General features: G+C 48.0%; 1 protein-coding gene across 2 annotated transcripts in view; it reads left to right on the top strand.

Annotated features, from left to right (window-relative positions):
- DDX46 (DEAD-box helicase 46) overlaps nt 1-24,704 on the top strand; it is a 209,972-nt gene that overhangs the window by 30,138 nt on the left and 155,130 nt on the right. For both annotated transcript variants that reach the window (XM_073573810.1, XM_073573808.1), the window contains exon 4: nt 13,924-14,014. In XM_073573810.1, the coding sequence (XP_073429911.1) occupies nt 13,924-14,014 (91 nt within the window). The remainder of the gene's footprint in view (nt 1-13,923; nt 14,015-24,704) is intronic.

The raw sequence follows: 24,704 nt of genomic DNA, 5'->3' as shown, positions 1-24,704 counted from the left end.
AAAAAAAGTCCCTTACCAGTCTGCCTTTTCAGGGAGCGCGTCTCTTCGGATCCCAGCTGGACCAGATTATTAAAGACGCCACTGGGGGCACAAGCTCTCTTCTCCCTCAGTCCAAATCTCGCAGACCCCCTCCAAGGCGTCAGTTTCGGTCGATCTTTCCGTCGCGACGACTGAACCTTTTTCCAACCAACAAAGACCGAAAGCCCGCCAGGATAGGAAGAAGGCCTCCTTTAGGCCCACTCCCTCCTGGCGATCTCACTCCTCCCAAGGCAGATCCTCCAGGTCCAGACCTGGTCGGTCCACATCGGCATGACTATCAACAAAGTCCCAAGGCGCCTTCCCAATTGGGCAGCCGACTCCTTTTCTTCAGAAACGTCTGGCTTGCCTCGGTGGAAGACGCTTGGGTCAGGGAAGTTGTATCCTCAGGATACAAGATAGAGTTCGTTTCTCGGCCCCGGGATCGCTTCTTCGAGTCCCGACCTCCAAAAGACCCCCGCCTTAGTTCCGGGTTTCTTTGCATTCATCGCCTCTCTTCTCAGTTCCAGGGTGATTGTGCCCGTTCCAGAAACAGAACGATTGACAGGGTTTTACTCAAACCTGTTTGTAGTGCTGAAAAAAGGCGGCGCGGTTCGGCCCATTCTGGATCTCAAATTACTGAACAAAAGCGTCCGCCTGCGTTCAGTAATTGCTTCCATGCAGGCGCAGAAATTCATGTGCTCAATAGACATTCAAGACGCCTATCTGCATGTCCCCATCTTTCCCGGGCATCAGAAATTCCTGCGTTTCGCAATTCATCAGGATCACTTCCAGTTTGTCGCCCTGCCGTTCGGTCTCGCCACCGCGCCCAGAGTTTTTACAAAGATCATGGTGGCGTTGATGGCCCTTTTGAGGATCAGAGGTCTTGTCCTCTTTCCATACCTCGATGATATTCTAATCAAAGCTCCGTCTTTTCCCCAGGCTTTCGAAAGTCTGACCATCGTTCTTGACACCCTGTCCAGATTCGGGTGGCTCGTCAACAAAAGGAAGTCCTGTCTTGTTCCGCCACAACGTCTTGTGTTTCTAGGCTTACTGTTCGACACCCGTCGGTCGAGAGTCTTTCTCCCCGAAGAGAAGATGATCTCTCTACGACAGGATGTACGATCACTGCAGAGCAACCAGCTTCCTTCTTTCCGGTCAGCCATGAGAGTCTTAGGAAAGATGGTGGCGACGGCCTAAGCGATTCCCTTTGCTCAATTCCACTCGAGACCGCTTCAACAGGCCATCCTGTCTCGGTGGAACAGGTCTGTCTTTTCCCTGGATCGCCCAAATCGCCTCTCGTCCCGGGTCAAACAGTCCCTCAATTGGTGGCTGACGTCACCTCTCATTTCCCTAGGCCGGTCATTCCTTCCAGTACACTGGCAGATTGTGACACCGGACTCCAGCCTTCTCGGCTGGGGTGCGGTGTTTCGCAGTCAGACTGTTCAGGGTCGGTGGTCGACAAAAGAGAACTCTGCTGATCAGCGTCCTCGAGATACGGGCGATTTATCTGTCTCTCATTCACTGGGAAAGGCTCCTCAGGGGTCTGTCGATCCAAATTCAGACGGACAATGCCACAGCGGTGGCATACGTCAACCACCAAGGGGGGACACGGAGTCCCTCGGCACTAGCGGAAGTGTCCAAGATTCTCCACTGGGCAGAGGTATCAGTCCCAGCGATATCTGCTGTGCACATTCCCGGCGTGGACAACTGGGCCGCCGACTTTCTCAGCCGCGAGGGCCTCGCGGCGGGAGAGTGGTCCTTACATCCGGACGTCTTCCATCAGCTTTGCCGTCGTTGGGGGACTCTGGACGTAGATCTGCTGGTGTCTCGCCTGAACAGGAAGGTCCCACAATTCGTCTCCAGGGCCCGAGATCCTCTCGCAGTGGGCGCCGATGCTCTGACCATTCCCTGGTCTCAGTTCAAGCTCCCCTATCTGTTTCCTCCCCTTCCTCTTCTTCCCAAGCTGTTGAAGAAAATTAAGGCGGAAGGGGTACCAGTCATTCTCATCGCTCCGGATTGGCCCAGAAGGTCTTGGTTCGCGGATATCGTCTACCTTCTCGCGGATGCCCCCTGGAAGCTTCCAGACAGATCAGATCTGCTGTCTCAGGGTCCAATCTGCCACCCCAATTCTCGGCCGCTCAATTTAATGGCGTGGCTGTTGAAACCGCGGTTCTGAAACGGACAGGTTTTTCGGATCGGGTTATTCACGCCATGATCCGGGCTAGAAAGCCATCGTCTTCCAGAATTTATTATCGTACGTGGAAGGCCTATTTCACTTGGTGCGAGTCCAATGACATTCCGCCCATGTCCTTTTCACTTCCTTCTATCCTGGCGTTCCTCCAGGCAGGCCTAGACGCGGGCCTTGCCCTCAGCTCTCTAAAGGGTCAAGTCTCTGCGCTTTCCATTCTTTTCCAGAAGACGTTATCCTCCCGACCGCAGGTCAAGACTTTTCTTCAGGGGGTGGTTCATGCAGCACCTCCGTACCGTGCTCCCGTGGATCCATGGGATCTCAATCTGGTCCTGGAGGCTCTACAAGGTTCGGCCTTTGAACCTCTCAGGGAAGTTTCCCTATCCCTTCTCTCCTGGAAAGTAGCCTTTCTGGTGGCCATCACCTCCATCGGGCGCGTGTCTGAATTGGCGGCCCTTTCTTGTCGCCCCCCTTTCTTGGTGCTCCACCAAGATAAGGTGGTCCTGCGGCCCCCGCCTTCCTTCCTTCCTAAGGTGGTGTCCACTTTCCACCTAAATGAGGACATTGTTCTTCCGTCCTTTGGTCTGGGTCCAATCCACCCTCTTGAGCGCACCTTGAACAAGCTAGACCTGATCAGGGCGATGAAGGTCTACCTGGCTAGGACAGCTCCCCTGCGGAAGACACTCACTTTTCATCATTCCAGATGGTGCGCGGAAAGGTCAGCCGGCCTCCAAGGCTACTATTGCTCGCTGGATCAGATCGGCAATTTTGGAAGCCTACCGGGTCAAGCATCGAGTGCCCCCTCCTGGGTGGTGCGCCACAGAGCTTCCGCGCTGCAGCATTGCAAAGCTGCAACCTGGTCTTTGATCCACACGTTTGCCAAATTTTACAAGGTTCACACCTACGCTTCGGCGGACGCCAGCCTCGGCAGAAGGATCTTGCAGGCGGCGATGGTGAGTTCTCAGACCTAATGGAAGTTTGCTTCCCCCCCCCCCCCCCCCAAGGGACTGCTTCGGGACATCCCATGGTTCCTGTTTCCCCCAATGAAGCGATAGAGAAAACAGGATTTTTGGTTGCTTACCGTAAAATCTGTTTCTCGGAGCCTTCATTGGGGGACACTGCACCCTCCCATGTTTGTTTTGTGTGTTGGTTACAGTTGAGTTGTCTGTTTTGTTACTTCTCCTACTGCTTTCTCACTAACTGACGAAATTAGTGCCGGTCGGTGGGGTGTATACTGCGGAGGAGGAGCTAACCTTTTTCTGTTCATAGTGTCAGCCTCCTAGTGGCAGAAGCATACACCCAATGGTTCCTGTGTCCCCCAATGAAGGCTCCGAGAAACAGATTTTACTGTAAGCAACCAAAAATCCTGTTTTTGGCCTGAGATTTTCTATAATGAAATGGGTGTAGAAACGCAGTGGAATCCGCACAAAGAATTGACATGCTGCGGAATTTTCCACAGTATGTGCACAGCAATTTTTATTTTTTCCTTTCGTTAACATTGTATGGTCAAACACTTGCTGATCTGCAGCGATTCCGCGTGGAAAATCCGCTGCAGATCCACAACGTGTGCACATACCCTTAAAGGTCAGTTTTCCGCTCTCAATTCTTTTCCAGAGAGATCTGGCTTCCCAGGTGAAGACTTTTTTCTTCAGGGTGTCGCCCATCTGGCACCACCTTACCATCCTCCGATACAACCATGGGATCTTAATCTGTTTCTCGGTGCCCTCCAGCGCGTGCCTTTTGAGCCCATTCAAGATGTTTTGTTCTCCTGTCATGGAAAGCGGCCTTCCTAATCGCCATTACGTCTATCAGAAGGATTTCCGAGTTGGCAGCATTAACTTGTTGTTCTCCATTCCTGATCCTGCATCAGGACAAGGTAGTTCTCAGACCCGTTCTTCCTTTCTTCCCAAGGTGGTGTCTGCTTTTCACATCAGAGAAGACATTGGATCCTTCTCTATGTCTACCTTTCTAGGACAGCTTGTTTTCGTCAGTCTGATTCCCTATCTGTCATCTCTGAAGGTCGTCGAAAGGGACTCCCAGCTTCTGAGTCCACTATTGCCCGTTAGATTCGTTTGGCAATATTGGAGGCATACTTCGTTCAGGACAAACAGCCTCCTCCCAGGGGTGAGGGTGCACTTCACTCGGGCCGTGGGGGCTTCCTGGGCTGTTTGTCACCAGGCTTTGGCCTTGCAGATTTGCAAGGCCGCAACCTTGTCATCTTTATACACCTTTGCGATGTTTTACAGGGTTCATACACACACCTCTTCTGATGCAGGCCTGGGTAGGAAGTTTCTGCAGGTGGCCGTTACGCACCGGCTGACCTAAGTCAGTTTTCTTTACATATTTCTTTCTATTTCCCACCCTTGGGACTGCTTTTGGACGTCCCATAGTTACCTGTGTCCCCCAATGAAGCGATAAAGAAAGAGGGATTTTTGGTACTCATAGTAAAATCTTTCGTGGAGCCTTCACTGGGGGACACAGCACCCTCCATGATTGTTTGTACCGTTGTTGGGCCTACGCGCCTTTGTTGTTGGGTTGGTACATTTGTTGAGCTTTTGGTTGCTTCTCCTACTGCTTTAACACTGAGGTGCTTTGTGCCTGTCAGTGGGTGTATGCTGCTGGGGAGGAGCTATCTTCCTTTTTTTTTTGCCTAGTGCCCGCTTCCTAGCGACAGCAGCATACACCCATGGTTACCTGTTTCCCCCAAAGAAGGCTTCAAGAAAGAGATTTTACGGTGAGTACCAAAAATCTTTTTGTGATCTCGAATTGGGTGAGGGCTTATTTTTTGTGTGCCGAGCTAACGTTTTTAATGATACCATTTTGGTGCAGATACGATTTTTTGATAGCTCGTTATTGCATCTTAAAGCAATGTTGTGGCAACCAAAAACATAATTATGGTGTTTTTAATTTTTTTTTCATTAAGCCGTTTAGCGAACTGGTTAGTTCTTTTTTTATATTGATAGATCGGACGATTCTGAATGCGGCGATACCATATATGTGGTTGGTTGTTTTTTTGAATGTGGCGAATGGGGGGGTGATTTGAACGTTTAGATTTTTTAAAATTTTTTTACTTTTTGCATGTTTCAATAGTCTCCGAGGGAGACTAGAACCTGCAGTTGTCCGAATGGGCGCTGACCACAAGGAGGCGCTCATAGCATTCTGGCATTGACAACCATTGAGGTCTTCAGGAGATCTCTGGTTGTCTTGCCAACCCATCGGTGACCCCCCGATCATGCGACGGGGGTCACCGATGGTCGGATTTCTGGCTTAATTGCTGGCAGCGCGAGTTAAATGCCGCTATGTGCCCACGTAGCAATTCTGAAGCAGAATAAACCTGAGCAGAATCGCACACCCTGCTTCCAGGAAAACGCATGCGTTTTTTGACGCGCTTCAAGCATTTTTACCCATATAATTGATGGTATGTGGAATCGAGTGCGATTCCGCAAAATTAATGAACATGCTGCTTTTTTAATCGCTAAGCATTTCCGCAGCGGTTAAAAATGCACCATTGGCACAACATGTGCGTTTTTCATTAAAAATCAATTGGATGCTTTTCTTAAACGTTTCTGCAGCAGAATCCGCTTGTCTAAAATCGCTGCAGAAACTCTTAAACGCTAGGTGGGCACACAGCCTTAACGGGTTAATAGAAGCGGGTGTATCACGATTCTACCCGCGGCTTTACCAGGCACATGTCAGCTGTTCAAAGGGAGGGAGTTGTCATCGGTGTACTATTATGCCAGACGACGAAAAGGGGTTAATAAATGCATCTGGACTATATAATATATAGACATCACCGCAGACTCCTGCCTCCCACACGCTACCAGCCCCTAACTGGGACTTTGCAATTAATCTCCCTGCTGTTTACCTTGAATCTTCTATTGAGCATGGTTTGAGAAAGACCTAGGATTAGGTCGAAACGTAACCATATAATACTCACCTTTGGAATATTTCTTTTTTGTTTGCAGTGTTATATTATTTGATCTATTGGAAAAATCTCACATGAATTAAAAATCATAAAAAAAAATTTCAAAGACTCTTTTGCAAAGATTATTTATTTTCTGAGTGCGACTGTCCATCCATTTACTACTATATAATATAGCGGGCACTGCGCTTATCTTCCGAGCCCTCTCCACACATGAGCACCTCAGCAATGATATATAGTTGTCATACTGCATTAAGAGATGAAAGAAGTTTTCACGTTTATTTTTTTTTTTTTGTTTTATACTCAGTCGTCATTTCTATGTTAAAATGAATAAAATCATACCATTACTTACCCCCCAGGTTCAGCCCTGCCTCTAATGGGTTATTTTTATTATTTTTAAAATCGACATGGCAATAGAGTAAAGAAAGGGAAGAACTCCTTTTAATGATCTTTCAGGTCCTCCAGAGAAAGGAACGTTGATTGTAGCTACTGTATGTATGGTATGTAATCTGATGGAATGGAAGCGGCTAACAATCCGGCATTGGCCATTACAGGTGAGCGGTGATGTAAGATGCCTTGTATTTAACCCCTTAACCCCCAAGGGTGGTTTGCACGTTCATGACCTGGCCAATTTTTACAATTCTGACCACTGTCCCTTTGAGGTAATAACTCAAGCGCTTCCATGGATCCTGGTGATTCTGACATTGTTTTCTCGTGACATATTGTACTTCATGTTAGTGGTAAAATTTCATTCAAATAACTTGCGTCGATTTGTGAAAAAAACGGAAATTCGGCAAATTTTTAAAATTTCGCAATTTTCCAACTTTGAATTTTTATGCCCTTAAATCACAGAGATACGGCACACAAAAAACTTAATAATTAACATTTCTCACATTTTTACTTTACATCAGCCCAATTTTGGAACCAAATTTTTTTTTTTTTTTGTTAGGAAGTTATAAGGGTTAAAATTTGACCAGCGACTTCTCATTTTTGCAACACCATTTTATTTTTACTGACCACATCACAACTGAAGCCACTTTGAGGGGTCTATATGATAGAAAATCCCCAAAAGTGACACCATTCTAAAAACTGCACCCCCTTAACCCCTTCATGACCCAGCCTATTTTGACCTTAATGACCTGGCCATTTTTTGCAATTCTGACCAATGTCCCTTTATGAGGTAATAACTCAGGAACGCTTCAACGCATCCTAGCGTTTTTTCGTGACATATTGGGCTTCATGATAGTGGTATATTTAGGTCAATAATTTTTGCGTTTATTTGTGAAAAAAATGGAAATTTGGCAAAAATTTTGAAAATTTTGCAATTTTCAAATTTTGAATTTTTATTCTGTTAAACCAGAGAGTTATGTGACACAAAATAGTTAATAAATAACATTTCCCACATGTCTACTTTACATCAGCACAATTTTGGAAACAACATTTTTTTTCGTTAGGAAGTTATAAGGGTTAAAAGTTGACCAGCAATTTCTCATCTTTACAACAAAATTTACAAAACCATTTTTTTTAGGGACCACCTCACATTTGAAGTCACTTTGAGGGGTCTATATGGCAGAAAATACCCAAAAGTGTCACCATTCTAAAAACTGCACCCCTCAAGCTACTCAAAACTATATTCAAGAAGATTATTAACCCTTCAGGTGCTTCACAGGAACTAAAGCAACATGGAATGAAAAAATGGACATTTTAATTTTTCCAACCAAAATTTTATTTTAGCATCAGTTTTTTCATTTTCACATGGGTAACAGGATAAAATGTATCCTAAAATTTGTTGGGCAATTTCTCCTGAGTACACTGATACCTCATATGTGGTCATAAACCACTGTTTGGGCGCACGGCAGGGCTCAGAAGGCAAGGAGCGCCATTTTACTTTTTGAATGTAAAATATGCTTGAATGTTTAGCGGTTGCCATGTCTTGTTTTAAGAGTACTTGTGTGCCTAAACATTGGAGCTCCCCCACAAGTGAGTCCATTTTGGAAACTAGACCCTCCAAAGAACTTATCTAGATGCATAGTATGCACTTTGAACCCCCAGGTGCTTCACAAATTGATCTGTAAAAAAAAAAAAAAGTACTTTTTTTTCACAAAAATTTTATTTGGCCTCAGTTTTTTCATTTTCACATGGGCAACAGGATAAAATGGATCCTAAAATTTGTTGGGCAATTTCTCCTGAGTACATCAATATCTCATATGTGGTCATAAACCACTGTTTGGGCGCACCGCAAGGCCCGGAAGGGAAGGAGCGCCATGTGACTTTTTGATTGGAAAATTAGCTCCAATCGTTAGCGGACACCATGTCGCATTTGGAGAGCCCCTGTGTGCCTAAACATTGGAGCTCCCCCACAAGTGACCCCATTTTGGAAACTAGACCCCCGAAGGAACTTATGTAGATGTGTGGTGAGCACTTTGAACCCCCAAGTGCTTCACAGAAGTTTATAACGCAGAGCAGTGAAAATAAAAAAATAATTTTTTTTCCTCAAAAATGATTTTTTAGCCCGCTATTTTTTATTTTCCCAAGGGTAACAGGATAAATTGGACCCCAAAAGTTGTTGTCCAGTTTGTCCTGAGTACACTGGTACCCCATATGTGGGGGAAAACCACTGTTTGAGCGCACGGCATGGCTCAGAAGGGAAGGAGCGTCATTTGACTTTTTGAATGGAAAATTAGCTCCAATCGTTAGCGGACACCATGTTGTGTTTGCAGAGCCCCTGTGTGCGTAAACTTTGGAGCTCCCCCACAAATGACCCCATTTTGGAAACTAGACCCCCTAAGGAACTTATCTAGATGCATAGTGAGCACTTTGAACCCCCAGGTGCTACACAGAAGTTTATAACGCAGAGCCGTTAAAATAAAAATATTTTTTTTCCCTCAAAAAATAAATTTTTAGCCTGTTATTTTTTATTTTCACAAAGGTAACAGGATAAATTGGACCCCAAAAGTTGTTGTCCAGCTTGTCCTGAGTACGCTGGTACCACATATGTGGGGGGGACCACTGTTTGGGCACACGTTGGGGCTCAGAAGGGAAGTAGTGACGTTTTGAAATGCCGACTTGATGGAATGGTCTGTGGGCGTCATGTTATGTTTGCAGAGCCCCTGATGTACCTAAACAGTGGAAACCCCCCACAAATGACCCCATTTTGGAAACTAGATCACCCAAGAAACTAATATAGATGTGTGGTGAGCACGTTGAACCCCCAAGTGCTTCACAGAAGTTTATAACGCAGAGCCGTGAAAATAAAAAAATATTTTTTTTCCTCAAAAAATTATTTTTAGTCCACTATTTTTTATTTTCACAAGGGTAACAGGATAAATTGGACCCCAAAAGTTGTTGTCCAGTGTGTCCTGAGTACGCTGGTACCCCATAAGTGGGGGGGACCACTGTTTGGGCACACGTTGGGGCTCGGAAGGGAAGTAGTGACGCTTTGAAATGAAGACTTGATGGAATGGTCTGTGGGCGTCATGCTACATTTGCAGAGCCCCTGATGTACCTAAACAGTGGAAACCCCCCACAAGTGACCCCATTTTGGAAACTATATCACCTAAGGAACTAATCTAGATGTGAGGTCAGCACTTTGAACCCCCAAGTGCTTCACAGAAGTTTATAACGCAGAGCTGTGAAAATAAAAAAATATTTTTTTTTTCCTCAAAAAGTGATTTTTAGCCCACTATTTTTTATTTTCACAAGGGTAACAGGATAAATTGGACCCCAAAAGTTGTTGTCCAGGTTGTCCTGAGTACGCTGGTACCCCATATATGGGGGGGGACCACTGTTTGGGCACACGTTGGGGCTCGGAAGGGAAGTAGTGACGCTTTGAAATGCCGACTTGATGGAATGGTCTATGGGCGTCATGTTACGTTTGCAGAGCCCCTGATGTACCTAAACAGTGGAAACCCCCCACAAGTGACCCCATTTTGGAAACTAGACCCCCCAAGGAACTTATCTAGATGTGTGGTGAGCACGTTGAACCCCCAAGTGCTTCACAGAAGTTTATAACGCAGAGCTGTGAAAATAAAAAAATATTTTTTTTTCCTCAAAAAGTGATTTTTAGCACACTATTTTTTATTTTCACAAGGGTAACAGGATAAATTGGACCCCAAAAGTTGTTGTCCAGTTTGTCCTGAGTACGCTGGTACCCCATATATGGGGGGGGACCACTGTTCGGGGACACGTTGGGGCTCGGAATGGAAGTAGTGACGTTTTGAAATGCCGACTTGATGGAATGGTCTGTGTGCGTCATGTTACGTTTGCAGAGCCCCTGATGTACCTAAACAGTGGAAACCCCCCACAAGTGACCCCATTTTGGAAACTAGACCCCCCAAGGAACTTATCTAGATGTGTGGTGAGCACGTTGAACCCCCAAGTGCTTCACAGAAGTTTATAACGCAGAACCGTGAAAATAAAAAATCTTTTTTTTCCACAAAAATAATTATTTTAGCCCCCATTTTTTTATTTTCCCAAGGGTAACAGGAGAAATTAGACCCCCTAAAGTTGTTGTGCAATTTTTCCTGAGTACCCTGATACCCCATAAGTGGGGGTACACCACTGTTTGGGCACACGTCGGGGCTCGAAATGGAGGGAGCACCGTTTGACTTTTTGAACGCAAAATTGGCTGGAATAAATGGTGGCTCCATGTCGCGTTTGGAGAGCCCCTGATGTGCCTAAACAGTGGAAACCCCTCAATTCTATCTCCAACCCTAACGCCAACACACCCCTAACCCTAATCCCAACCCTAATCATAACCCTAACCACAACCCTAATCCCAACACACCCCTAACGAAATCCCAACTCTAACCCTAACCACAAACCTAACCGTAATCCCAACCCCAACCCTAATCCCAATTCCAACCCTAACCCTAAATTCAACCCTAACCCTAAATTCAACCCTAACCCTAAATTCAACCCTAACCCTAAATTCAACCCTAACCCTAAATTCAACCCTAACCCTAAATTCAACCCTAACCCTAAATTCAACCCTAACCCTAAATTCAACCCTAACCCTAAATTCAACCCTAACCCTAAATTCAACCCTAACCCTAAATTCAACCCTAACCCTAAATTCAACCCTAACCCTTAGTCCAACCCTAACCCTTAGTCCAACCCTAACCCTTAGTCCAACCCTAACCCTTAGTCCAACCCTAACCCTTAGTCCAACCCTAACCCTTAGTCCAACCCTAACCCTTAGTCCAACCCTAACCCTTAGTCCAACCCTAACCCTTAGTCCAACCCTAACCCTTAGTCCAACCCTAACCCTTAGTCCAACCCTAACCCTTAGTCCAACCCTAACCCTTAGTCCAACCCTAACCCTTAGTCCAACCCTAACCCTTAGTCCAACCCTAACCCTTAGTCCAACCCTAACCCTTAGTCCAACCCTAACCCTTAGTCCAACCCTAACCCTTAGTCCAACCCTAACCCTTAGTCCAACCCTAACCCTTAGTCCAACCCTAACCCTTAGTCCAACCCTAACCCTTAGTCCAACCCTAACCCTTAGTCCAACCCTAACCCTTAGTCCAACCCTAACCCTTAGTCCAACCCTAACCCTTAGTCCAACCCTAACCCTTAGTCCAACCCTAACCCTTAGTCCAACCCTAACCCTTAGTCCAACCCTAACCCTTAGTCCAACCCTAACCCTTAGTCCAACCCTAACCCTTAGTCCAACCCTAACCCTTAGTCCAACCCTAACCCTTAGTCCAACCCTAACCCTTAGTCCAACCCTAACCCTTAGTCCAACCCTAACCCTTAGTCCAACCCTAACCCTTAGTCCAACCCTAACCCTTAGTCCAACCCTAACCCTTAGTCCAACCCTAACCCTTAGTCCAACCCTAACCCTTAGTCCAACCCTAACCCTTAGTCCAACCCTAACCCTTAGTCCAACCCTAACCCTTAGTCCAACCCTAACCCTTAGTCCAACCCTAACCCTTAGTCCAACCCTAACCCTTAGTCCAACCCTAACCCTTAGTCCAACCCTAACCCTTAGTCCAACCCTAACCCTTAGTCCAACCCTAACCCTTAGTCCAACCCTAACCCTTAGTCCAACCCTAACCCTTAGTCCAACCCTAACCCTTAGTCCAACCCTAACCCTTAGTCCAACCCTAACCCTTAGTCCAACCCTAAGCCTTAGTCCAACCCTAAGCCTTAGTCCAACCCTAAGCCTTAGTCCAACCCTAAGCCTTAGTCCAACCCTAAGCCTTAGTCCAACCCTAAGCCTTAGTCCAACCCTAAGCCTTAGTCCAACCCTAAGCCTTAGTCCAACCCTAAGCCTTAGTCCAACCCTAAGCCTTAGTCCAACCCTAAGCCTTAGTCCAACCCTAAGCCTTAGTCCAACCCTAAGCCTTAGTCCAACCCTAACCCCTAGTCCAACCCTAGCCCTAACCCTAGCCCTGGACCTAACCCTAATGGAAAAAAAAAATATATATATTTTATTATTTGTCCCTACCTATGGGGGTGATAAAGGGGGCGATGATTTACTTTTTATTTATTTTGATCGCTATGAAAGTTTATCATAGTGATCAAAATAAATGAATGAATCTGCAGCGTTGCAGATTCGATTCGGCGCACTGCGCATGCGCCCGCCATCTTGCAAGATGGCGGCGCCCATGACGCTGGACGGCAGGACACCGGGACGGATAGCGGGAGATCGGAGGCACAAAGGAGGGTGAGGGGGTGATCGGAGGGTGAGAGGGGATGATCGGAGGGCTGGGGGGGCGGAGAGAAGGCGGGGGGGGCAGATCATGACGGCGGCTGCCGATCGGTGCCGTCAGAAGGTGGCGGCAGCCGATCGGTGCCGTCAGTCGGTGTGGGGGGGGGTCGGGTCTCGGTGTCCAGCCATGTCCGATGCTATTTCAGCATCGGCCATGGCTGGATTGTAATATTTCACCAATTTTCATTGGTGAAATATTACAATCGCTCTGATTGGCAGTTTCACTTTTAACAGCCAATCAGAGCGATCGTAGGCACGTGGGGGCTAAGCCACACCCCCAGGTGTTAACTCTGAAGGGTCCTTTGTGTGCGGGTCGGGTGACCTTTCAGTGACCCCGGTCACCCGACCCGCAGGGGGGCTATTTATAGCATGACGCCTACGTAGGCGTCATAGGTCGTTTGGGCACTGCGTTTCATGACGCCTACGTAGGCGTCATAGGTCGTGAAGGGGTTAAGGTGCTCAAAACCACATTCAAGAAGTTTATTAACCCTTCAGGTGCGTCAGGAATTTTTTGAATATTCAAAAAAAAAAATGAACATTTAACTTTTTTTCACAAAAAAAATACTTCAGGTTCAATTTTTTTTATTTTACCAAGGGTAACAGGAGAAATTGGACTGCAAAAGTTATTGTGCAGTTTGTCCTGAGTACGCTGATACCTGATATGTGGGGGGGAACTGCTGTTTCGGCGCATGGCAGAGCTCAGAAGGGAAGGAGCGCCGTTTGACTTTTTCAATGCAAAATTGGCTGGAATTGTGCCCGGTGTAAGCTGTGATAATCAGCTGACACCCGGCCGCGATCAGCGGCGCTCACCACGTGGGCGCTGCTGATCGCTGTGACGTACTATCCCGTCCCTGGGAATTAAGTCCCAGGCCACATGGACGAGATAGTATGTCACATGACAGAAAGGGGTTAATAGTCATTCACTGCACCCTCGCTCATAGAGGAGGGTCCTGTTCTTATGAAATCCCATATACTCTAATTAGTCAGGCAAAGATTATCTTTAGGAGACAACCGCTTTTAATTTTTGTTTTTTTTTTCCAAATTTTTACATATTCACTATTTTTTATTTTTTTTTTCCAGGGCAAAATCTGTAGAAAAAACTGACGTTTCAGAGGCAATAAAGGAAAAGAAAAAAGAAGATAAAGAAGAAGATAAAGACAAGGATGTCAGTGTGAGTATATGGAATCATTTGTTATTATATTGCGAATAGGACATGCTTGGAGATGTGAAGAAATCCACGCAACTTAACACCTAATCAGGTTTGTGTTCATATTATATTTGGGAATTACTTTCATCCTATAAATCGAAACCTTGATTTTAAACACGTATATACTCGTGTATAAGCCTAGTTTCTCCTACGCCTCATTGGGGGACACAGAGACAGTGGGTGTTATGCTGCTGGCCACTAGGAGGACACTAAGTAAAGCAGAAAAAAAGTTAGCTCCTCCCCTGCAGTATACACCCTCTCGCTGGCTGAGATTTCTCCAGTTCTTTGCTTAGTGTCTGTAGGAAGCACTTGGGTCTGGCTTCAGACTTCACCGTTTTTATTTTGTTTTTGAATTTTCTGTAAATTTTTATTTCTCCTACGCCTCATTGGGCGACACAGACAGTAGGTGTTATGCTGCTGCCACTAGGAGGACACTAAGCAAACCAGAAAAAAAGTTAGCTCCTCCCCTGCAGTATACACCCCGTCGCTGGATGAGATATCTCCAGTTCATGCTTAGTGTCTGTAGGAGGCACTTGGGTCTGGTTTCAGACCCCACCGTTTTTATTTTATTTTTGTATTTTTCTGTAAACTTTTATTTTTTAATTAACGGAGTGAAGGGGGCGACGGTTCCTTTCTACGGCCCGCTCTCCACTGAACCAACAACAGGCAAGCACGTGGAGTAACCCTTCACGTACACTTTCCTGCGACGTTTGGGGCTGATTCCTCTAGCATTGGCGATGATGCTTGCGCCCGGTAATCCACGGATATGAGGGCAGGCGCACGTAATGGAGAAGACTGGACAGCGCTTACGTAGACCCTGAATCAGCCCCATAGCTCTCCATCCTCTTATCATAGGGAGGATAGATTGAGCATGGCCCCTTTAAGAACTACTCCAGCTCTGCTAAATCATCCTTGGAGGATGAGAGCCTGCATGGATGGTCGGACAGCGCTGAGCACTGGAGTAGAGGTATGGGGTCGGATCCTGTCCCCCGGGAGAAGCGCTGATGCAGCGTCAGCGGCGGTGCACCGCCCACCCACCCCCCCCCCCTCGGCGCTACCGTGGGTAGCCCGAAAAATTTAGTCCCCGGCTTGGCGGCCTGCTAGGCCGCAGTTTAAATAGCGCCGCCCCAGCCTGCCCACCGGCGCCTACCTTGGGTAGGTTCAAAAATTTAGCCCCCAGCCTTTCCGGCCTGCTAGGCCGCAATTTGAATAGCGCCGCCCGTGCTATTGGCGCCGCCCCCTTGCCTTGGCGCCTCCCATCCTGACGAGACGTGCAATCCTAGTCTTGGGGGCCATGTCCTTTTACCTCAACCTGCTCTGGATGCGAGCTGTGAGGCGAGCATTCTGCCGGATACCGGGTGACACCGCAAGGCCACCGCCATTCCTCCCAGGGGACACAGCATAGGACCGGGTAAGCTGTATCTTCCCTCAGATTAAAGCTTAACCCCTTCCCGACACGTTCCCTGCAGCTGCAGCAGACTTTGCCGTTAACCCTTTCAGGAGCGCTATGTCTCATTCTAAAGAAGCGAAACGGGCTGCTAAAAAGCACACTGCGTTTTTTACCGTGTGTACCTCTTGCAAGTCTGCCTTACCTAGTGCACAGACTAATCCGTTATGCAGTGACTGCGACCCGGCCTGCGCCCCGACCTGCACTCAATCGCCGCCGCTGCTGACGGGTCTCCTGCGTTTAGTACCCCTGAGTGGGCTGCGTCCCTGTCACGTTCGGTGGAGTCTCTGACCCAGGCTATATTCTCCCTCCGGGAGGGCTCTTTAAGCCAGAAGGCGTCCTTACCCCTCGAGGAAGGCTCTGGCGTCGAACGGGAACCGTCCACCAGCAGGGGCCGTACTCATTCATGGGATGGTCGGGGCTCTAAAAAGTGGACCCATGACGCTTCCCCCTAGCCCCATTCTCGCTTCTGCATCTGCGACTCCTGTCTCTCGCTCTCCCTCTCCTGGAGTTCTCAGCGAGCACGACTCTGAATTTGATTCTGACATGTCTTGCCCCTCAGAATCCCCCAACTGATCAAGAGTCGCTTGATTCTCTTATAAAATCAGTTAACAGGTTTCTGAAGTTTCTGAAGTTGGATGAGGATAATGTTCCCGCTCCAGCACATCCTATTTCACTTAAGAAAACCAAGCGTGTGCGCAGGTTATTTACCAGCCATCCGGACTTCCTTCCAGGGCACCAATCTTCCTCCGGAAGCAACCACGGTCGCCAGGCAGATAATTCACGCAGTGGACTTTGTAGTGTACGCCTCTTTTGATGCCGCCAATTGTGCTGCTCAAACTGTCGCTAACGCGATCTCCATTAGAAGAGCCCTATGGCTCTGCGACTGGCGGGCGGATGCTGCATCTAAAAGATCCTTGACTTCTCTCCCCTTTCAAACGGGTCGTCTTTTTGGAGAGAAACTAGATCAGCTCATTTCTGATGCTACCGGGGGGCAAAAGTAAATTCCTCCCTCAACAAAGAGCTGCTCGTCCCTTTCGCAACAACTCCGGTTGGTCATCCTCTACTGTGTCTTCCGGATCAGGTCCGTCTACGCGCGGAGACAGAGGCTCCCAGGTCTCGTACAGACCTAACCGCCCTTGGAAACCCAGACCTAGGGCTTCTGGTTCCAAGGGAGCCAGGTCTCATAGATCTACCCAATGACTTGTTGCCGTATCCGGCGGACGCCGACAAGGTAGGCGGCCGCCTACTTTTCTTCAGCCACACCTGGCTCGCGGTCGTCCACGACAAGTGGGTCAGGGAGCTGGTGTCCTCCGGATACAAGATAGTTTTCCGCTCCCCCTCCAACTCTCTTTTTCCTTTCCTCTCTGCCCAAGGGAAAGACAAGAGCCTTCCTTCGGGCTGTTCAGGCCCTCTTAAGGGACGGAGTCATCATTCCGGTCCCTCATCACGAGAGGTTGAGGATTTTATTCAAACCTTTTTGTGGTTCCAAAGAAAGACTGCACGATGCGACCCATTCTGGATCTCAAACTATTAAATCAGTTTGTCACGGTTCGGCGATTCTGAATGGAATCTCTCCGATCAGTGGTCGCTTCCATGGAAAAAGGAGAGTTCCTAGCATCCATCGACATCAAGGACACTTACCTTCACATTCCGATCTGCCCGTCTCACCAGCAGTTCCTGCGTTTTGCAATTCATGAGGAACACTTCCAGTTTTTGGCCTTGCCCTTCGGACTCGCCACTGCCCCCAGGGTCTTTACCAAGGTCATGGCGGCTGTCATGGCCATTCTCCACTCTCGGGGAGTAGTAGTGTTACCGTATCTGGACGACCTGCTCATCAAGGGTCTGTTCCTTTCAGCCTGCGAAGAATCTGTGGAGATAACAGTAAATACACTTTCATGCCTGGGGTGGAAGATAAACTTCGCAAAGTCTTCCCCAAACCGGCTCAGCAAATTTCCTTTTTAGGAATGATCTTGGACACTTCCCGCGGGTTGGTCATTCTCCCTCCGGAAAAGACGCAAGCCTTACAACAGGCAGTGCGGACTCTTTCCCGTCCAGCTTCTCACTCCATTCGTTTCAGCATGAGAGTTCTTGGGAAAATGGTGGCTGCCATGGAAGCAGTTCCGTTTGCACAGTTCCATCTCCATCCCTTAAAACATGCGTTGCTGTCAGCTTGGGACAAGAACCCGTTCTCCCTGGACTGTCGGATCCTTCTGTCCCTGCGTGTTGTGAACTCATTTTCTGGTCTGCCTCTGGTTTCTGGTGAGGGAGCTGGTTGTGCTGACAGAGGAGTTGTGAGTTCTCTTTCCGGGCTCCCTCTGGTGGTGACAGGAGGTAGTGAAGCTGATCTAATTAACAGAGACCTGCCACCTGATAATGAAGAAGAGGAGTGGACATCTGGAGTCTCAGACTGGAATTAAGACAGCCGACTCCCTATTCCCATGCTGGTGATTTTTTTCCTGCCTCCTGAGGTCTTAGTTTCCAGCTCAGTTCCGGCCTTCTCAAGCTCAGTTGTCTTTGCTAATGTTCACATTTGGTTTGGTCTATTCAGTTTTTTGTGTGGTCAGCCAGCCCCGGCTGGGGCTGTGCTGAATTTCCATTCTTATGTCACTATGTGCCAGTTTGCTTTTTGTCCCTGATTAGATTGGCCTCTTTTTGCTCTGTTCTCAGAATATGCCAGAGTGCTGATATAGTGGGAGAAGTCTAGTGACTTCAGGTTATTTTTTGCTATCAGAAGTGTTGGACAATTTTGTAGGGTTTTTTGGCGTGATTGCAGACAGTATCTTTCCTTTCCTGTCCTTTCTAGCTAGTGTGGGCCCCATTGTTTGCTCAGCCTATTTTCCTACCTGTGTTCGTGTTTTCATCTTGTCTCACCGTCAATACATGTGTGGGGGCTGTCTTTTCCTTTGGGGTCTGCTCTGGGGCAGTTTTAGATTTCCCCTTTTCTTGCTTTAGGCTTATTTAGTCCTCTGGCTGTGACGAGGCGTCTAGAATCATCGTAGGTACGCTCCACGGCTGCTGTTAGTTGTGTGGTTAGGATCAGGGGTCTGCAATCCGCGTAGTTACCAACCTCTGTGGTTTTCTGTGACTTGGCTTGGTCTTGTTTTCCTCCTCGGTGACCCATTCATAACACTGCGGGTCAGGCAAGCCCTCAAGTGGTGGACTCTGAGGTCCTCCCTGAATCAAGGGAGGTCTTTTCTCCCAGTAAGATGGTTGGTAGTAACCACCGACGCAAGTCTTCTCGGCTGGGGTGCGGTCTTTCATCACCACATGGCACAGGGTCGTTGGTCAACCCGAGAATCACGTCTCCCCATCAACATTTTGGAGATACGAGCGATCAGATTTGCTCTACGGAGTTTCCACCATCTCCTCGCAGGTGACCCCATCAGGATTCAATCAGACAACGCAACTGCTGTAGCGTATAACAACCGCCAGGGAGGTACCCGGAGCAGGATGGCCATGCTCGAAGTGAGTCACATCCTCCATTGGGCAGAGTCCAACCATTCACCCATCTCAGCAATTCACATCCCCGGCGTAGAACATTGGGCGGCAGATTTTCTCAGTTTCCAAGGCATTGCCTCAGGAGAGTGGTCTCTTCATCCGTAAGTATTTCACCAGATCTGTCTTCGTTGGGGGACTCCGGATGTGAACCTCATGGCCTCCGGGCTAAACAACAAGGTGTCTCGGTTCATTGCCCAATCGCGCGATCCATGCGCCATTGGAGCGGACGCCCTAGTTCTGCCATGGCACCGGTTCCGGCTCCCGTACATTTTTCCCCCTCTTCCCTTGCTTCCGAGGGTCATCAAGAAGATCAGAGCGGAGGGGGTACCAGTGATCCTAGTCGCGCCAGATTGGCCGCGCCGAGCATGGTATACAGAACTAATACAGCTAGTCGCCGACGTCCCCTGGCAACTTCCAGATCGCTCGGATCTGCTTTCTCAGGGCCCGATTTACCACCAGAACTCCGGGGCCCTGTCTTTGACGGCATGGCCGTTGAATCCTGGATTTTAGCACAGACTGGATTCTCTCTCGACGTCATTTCCACCATGATTAGTGCTAGGAAGCCTGTATCTATCGCCGCACCTGGAAAATCTTCTTTTCATGGTGCAAGGATCATGGTCGGTCCCCTTTGGTGTTCTCCATTCCGGGCATATTGGAGTTTCTTCAATCCGGATTAAAATCAGGCCTCGTGCTTAGCTCGCTCAAGGGCCAAATTTCGGCCTCATCAGTGCTTTTCCAACAAAGAATTGCCACCAAACCTCAGGTCAAGACGTTTATTCAAGGAGTCTCCCATGTGACGCCTCGTTATAGAAAGCCATTAGAACCATGGGACCTTAACCTGGTTCTCTGGGCCTTACAAGAGGATCCTTTTGAACCGCTGCAGGACGCGTCATTGACCATCCTCTCTTGGAAAGTGGTCTTTCTATTAGTAATTACGTCAATCAGACGAATTTCGGAATTGGCAGCTCTGTCCTGCCGTTCTCCGTTCCTGAATTTTCTTCAGGACAAGGTAGTTCTCAGGACGTCCCCTTCCTTCCTGCCCAAGGTCGTTTCCTCTTTCCATCTCAATAAGGAAATTGTTTTGCCTTCCTTTTGTCTGGCGCCAGTCCATCGTATTGAGAAGGCCCTCCACACCCTGGATGTGGTTAGGGCGCTGAGACGGTACATCTCGTGGACGCCTCCCTTCTGCAAGTCAGATGCCCTGTTCATACTACTTGGGCCATTCGGCACCAGGCCTCGGCAGAACAGGTCTGCAAGGCTGCGACTTGGTCCAGTCTGCATACCTTTTCAAAACATTACCAATTTCATTCTCGGGTCTCTGCAGATACAGCTCTTGGCAGACGCATCCTGCAATTGGCAGTACCTCAGTCTTAACTCAGAGGTACATGGGGTATTAGCAGATGTATGCTCCCCACCCAGGGACTGCTTTAGGACATCCCACTGTCTGTGTCCCCCAACGAGGCGTACGAGAAATAGGGATTTTTGTGTACTCCCCGTAAAATCCTTTTCTCTGAGCCATTCATTGGGGGACACAGCACCCGCCCTGTTTAGCCTACTGACTCATTTGTAGCATTCTTAGGTTTTGACATAGTTCGTTATTGTTGACTGTTTAAGCTCCTGCTTTTTTTACTGAACTGGAGATATCTCATCCAGTGACGGGGTGTATACTGCAGGGGAGGAGTTAACTTTTTTCTGGTTTGCTTAGTGTCCTCCTAGTGGCAGCAGCATAACACCCACTGTCTGTGTCCCCCAATGAATGGCTCGGAGAAAAGGATTTTACGGTGAGTACACAAAAATCCCTATTTTTTAATTAACGGAGTGAAGGGGGCGACTGTTCCTTTCTACGGCCCGCTCTCCCCCGAACCAACAACGGGCAAGCACGCAGCGTATACCTCCCTGTTCACTTTCTTGTGACGAATGGGGCTCATTCCTCTGACGTTGGTTCCCTTACGGTCGGTACTCCATGGATACGAGGGCAAGCGCAACAGAACTCCGGGGCCCTGTCTATGACGGCGTGGCCGTTGAATCCTGGATTTTAGCACAGGCTGGGTTCTCTCACGACTTGATTTCCACCATGATTAGTGCTAGGAAGCCTGTGTCCATGTGCATCTATCACCGCACCTGGAAAACCTTTTTGTGGTGCAAGGATCATGGTCGATCACCTCTGGTGTTTTTCCATTCCGGCCATATTGGAATTCCTTCAATCTGGTTTAAAATAAGGCCTCGCGCTTAGCTCGCTCAAGGGCCAAATTTCAGCTTTGTCAATGCTTTTCCAACACAGAATTGCCACCAAACTTCAGGTCAAGACGTTCATTCAGAGAGTTTCCCATGTGGCGCCTCCTGATAGAAGGCCATTGGAATCATGGGACCTTAACCTGGTTCTCGGGGCCTTACAGGAGGCTCCTTTCGAACCGCCGCAGGACGTGTCACTGTCCGTCCTCTCTTGGAAGGTGTTCTTTCTAGTGGCAATTACGTCAATCAGACGAGTTTTTGGAATTGGCAGCTCTGTCATGCCGTTCTTCATTCCTGAATTTTTCATCAGAAAAAGGTAGTTCTCAGGACGTCCCCGTCCTTCCTGCCCAAGGTCGTCTCCTCTTTCCATCTCAACGAGGAAATTGTTTTGCCTTTCCTTTTGTCCAGCGCCAGTCCATCGCATTGAGAAGGCCCTTCACACCCTGGATGTGGTTAGGGCGCTGAGACTGTACATCTCGCAGACAGCTCCCTTCCACAAGTCAGATGTCCTATTCATGCTTCCAGAGGGGCATAGGAAGGGTCTAGCTGTGTCAAAGCAACGCTAGCCAGGTGGATTCCCCTGGCGATTCAATAGTCGTACTGTATCAGGAACGCGCCTGTCCCAGTGGGGATTAAGGCGCACTCTACCTGGTCAGTGGGCGCCTCTTCGGCCATTCGGCACCAGGCCTCGGCAGAACAGGTCTGCAAGGCTGCGACTTGGTCCAGTCTGCATACTTTTTACAAAACATTACCAATTTCATTCTCAGGCCTGTCCGCTAGGCTGCGACTTGATCCAGCCTCCATACCTTTACAAACATTTCCTAATTCATTCTCAGGCCTCTGCAGATGCAGCCTGCAATCGGCAGTACCTCACTGTTGACTCAGTGGTACATGGGGTATTAGCAGATGTATGCTCCCCACCCAGGGACTGCTTTAGGACGTCCCACTGTCTGTATCCCCCAATGAGGCGTAGGAGAAATAGGGATTTTTGTGTACTCACCGTAAAATCCTTTTCTCCGAGCCAATCATTGGAGGACACAGCACCCATCCTGTTTAGTCTATTGGCTCACTGTAGCATTCTTAGGCTTTGACTTAGTTATGGTTATTATTGACTGTTCATGATCCTACTGCTTTTTTCACCGAACTGGAGAAATCTCAGCCAGCGAGAGGGTGTATGCTGCAGGGGAGGAGCTAATTTTTTTTTCTGGTTTACTTAGTGTCCTCCTAGTGGCCAGCAGCATAACACCCACTGTCTGTGTCCCTCAGTGATTGGCTCGGTGAAAAGGATTTTACGGTGAGTACGCAAAATTCCCTATTTTTCAGCACATTTTTTTTTGTGCTGCAAAAGCCCCCCTCGGCTTATACACATATCAATTGTCCAGAAAGACTGCGAGGGAGGGGGAGCAGCAGGTCACAGGAGGCAGAAGCCGGCGGCTGCGGCTAAAGCCTGTGCCGCTGCTAAAGAGAAATGAATATTGATTTCTCTTACAGCAGTGCACAGTGACAGCCACCAGCTTCCAGAAGACATCCTCACCCACCAGCATGCCCCCACAGCATCTCAGTGGTTCCGGCACCTTTTCAGCTTCTCGATGGTTCCGGCTTCCAGCAGCACTTCTGGGACATCATGTGGTACCGCTCATTAAGGTAATGAATATGTATGCATCTCCGCTCCCATAGGCATGGAGCGCATATTCATTACTTTAAAGAGCATGCCACGTGACCACGCCGGAAGTGCTGCTGGAAGCCGGAATCGAGATGCTGCGAGGGCACGCTGGAGGGTGAGTAGGATAGGGGACCTGGGAGCCATGCATACCCGGCTTATACGTACTCGCATCAATAAGCTTACCCAGTTTTCTGTGGCAAAATGAGGTGCCTCAGCTTATACTTGGATCGGCTTATACTCAAGTATATACGGTAAATGATTAAAAAGTAATTCTTTTTGTATATTTTTGTATTGTTGGCAGCTATATTTTTCAGTAGGGTTGAAGCAAAGCCATATTACTACTATGGTATAGAGGGCCTATGGCCATGCTGGATGTAGACAACACATTTTGGCTCTAAGTTGGATGTGCTTCAATGGACTAGAGCTATGTTCACATTTGTATTTGTTAGTCTTGCTTTTCTTGGTCTAAAAATCATTACAACCTGATGTACGACAACAATGGCAATAGTCTTGTTAATAGCATGTTTTACAAGAGTTTAAAAGACAGCCCTACATACCCTTTTCAAGTAAGTACACAGCATCCCTAGCCAATTTTCGACTTAGTGCTTTTTTTTTTTTTGCCGTCTCCACTTTGAGACTACTGCCTCTTCATCCTATAATGGCAGTACAGGGGGTAGAACGTGCTTCCCTGTAGCAGACACAAGCAGATTGGTCAAGGTTATAAGGGCTACCAAGAACATCATAGATTAAAAGCTGAGCGAGTTTCTGTGATCCAGACAGACTCTTGCATCTTTCATCCAGCCACTGATGTTTCTGGATTGAGAGTCATGGTGAAAGCAAAATAATTTCTACGGGAAAAGGTAGTTGAACTGTATAAAAACAGGAAAGGGATACAAAAAGATATCCAAGGAATTGAGAATGCCATTAGCAGCATTCAGTGATTAACAAATGAAAAATCAGGGGCTCTGTAAGAACAAAACCATGGTTAAGTAGACCAACAAAAATTTTGTCGACAACTGCCGTGAAAATTGTTCGGGATGCCATGAAAAACCCACAAATAACATCAGCTGAAATAGTGGACTCTCTGAAAACTAGTGGTGTGGCTGTTTCAAGAGGCACTTGAAGAAAAATGAGCTGAGTCGCTATAAGAAAGCCATTACTGCACAAATGCTACAAAGTATCTTTCCTGCAATAAGCAAAACAGCACAGAGACAAGCCTCAAAACTTCTGGAACAAAGTAATTTGGAGTGATGAGACCAAAATTGAACTTTTTGGCCACAACCATGAATGTTACATTTGGAGAGAGGTCAACAAGGCCTATGATGAAAGGAACCCCATTCCTACTGTAAAGCACGGAAATGGATCGCTGATGTTTTGGGGATGTGTGAACTACAAAGGTGCAGGAAACTTGGTCGAAGTTGAAGGAAAGGTTAATGCAGCATGTTATCAGCAAATACTAGAGGCAAATTAGCAATCATCAGCCCAGAAGCTGCGCATGGTGACGTACTTGGACATTTATTCAGTCGCCATGACAACGCCACGAGAGAGGGGATCCGCCCTTCGGGGACAGGAAAACTACAGACATAAAAAGGGCGGCCCTCTCTCCTGGTTTCCTGTCCCACACAGGGGACCCCATCAGACATACCTCTCAGGAGTCCGGATGAAATCCTATGCCCGGCAGGCCAATTCAGGCAGCGGGGGTCCCCTGCCTCGGTCTGTCCGGAGTACTGGAAGCGCCGCACGGCAGGGAGACTGTTGGTGCAGGCTGCAGCAGGTGGAAGAGGCATTCAGGGGGAGAGCCTGCTTCTGGA

This window comes from Dendrobates tinctorius, unplaced genomic scaffold, assembly GCF_039654945.1.
Source record: "Dendrobates tinctorius isolate UK_male_01 unplaced genomic scaffold, ASM3965494v1 ptg000036l, whole genome shotgun sequence".
In the NCBI taxonomy this organism is placed as follows: Eukaryota; Metazoa; Chordata; class Amphibia; order Anura; family Dendrobatidae; genus Dendrobates; species Dendrobates tinctorius.
Note: the sequence above shows the minus strand (reverse complement) of the source record. Positions and strands in the feature narration are given on the sequence as shown.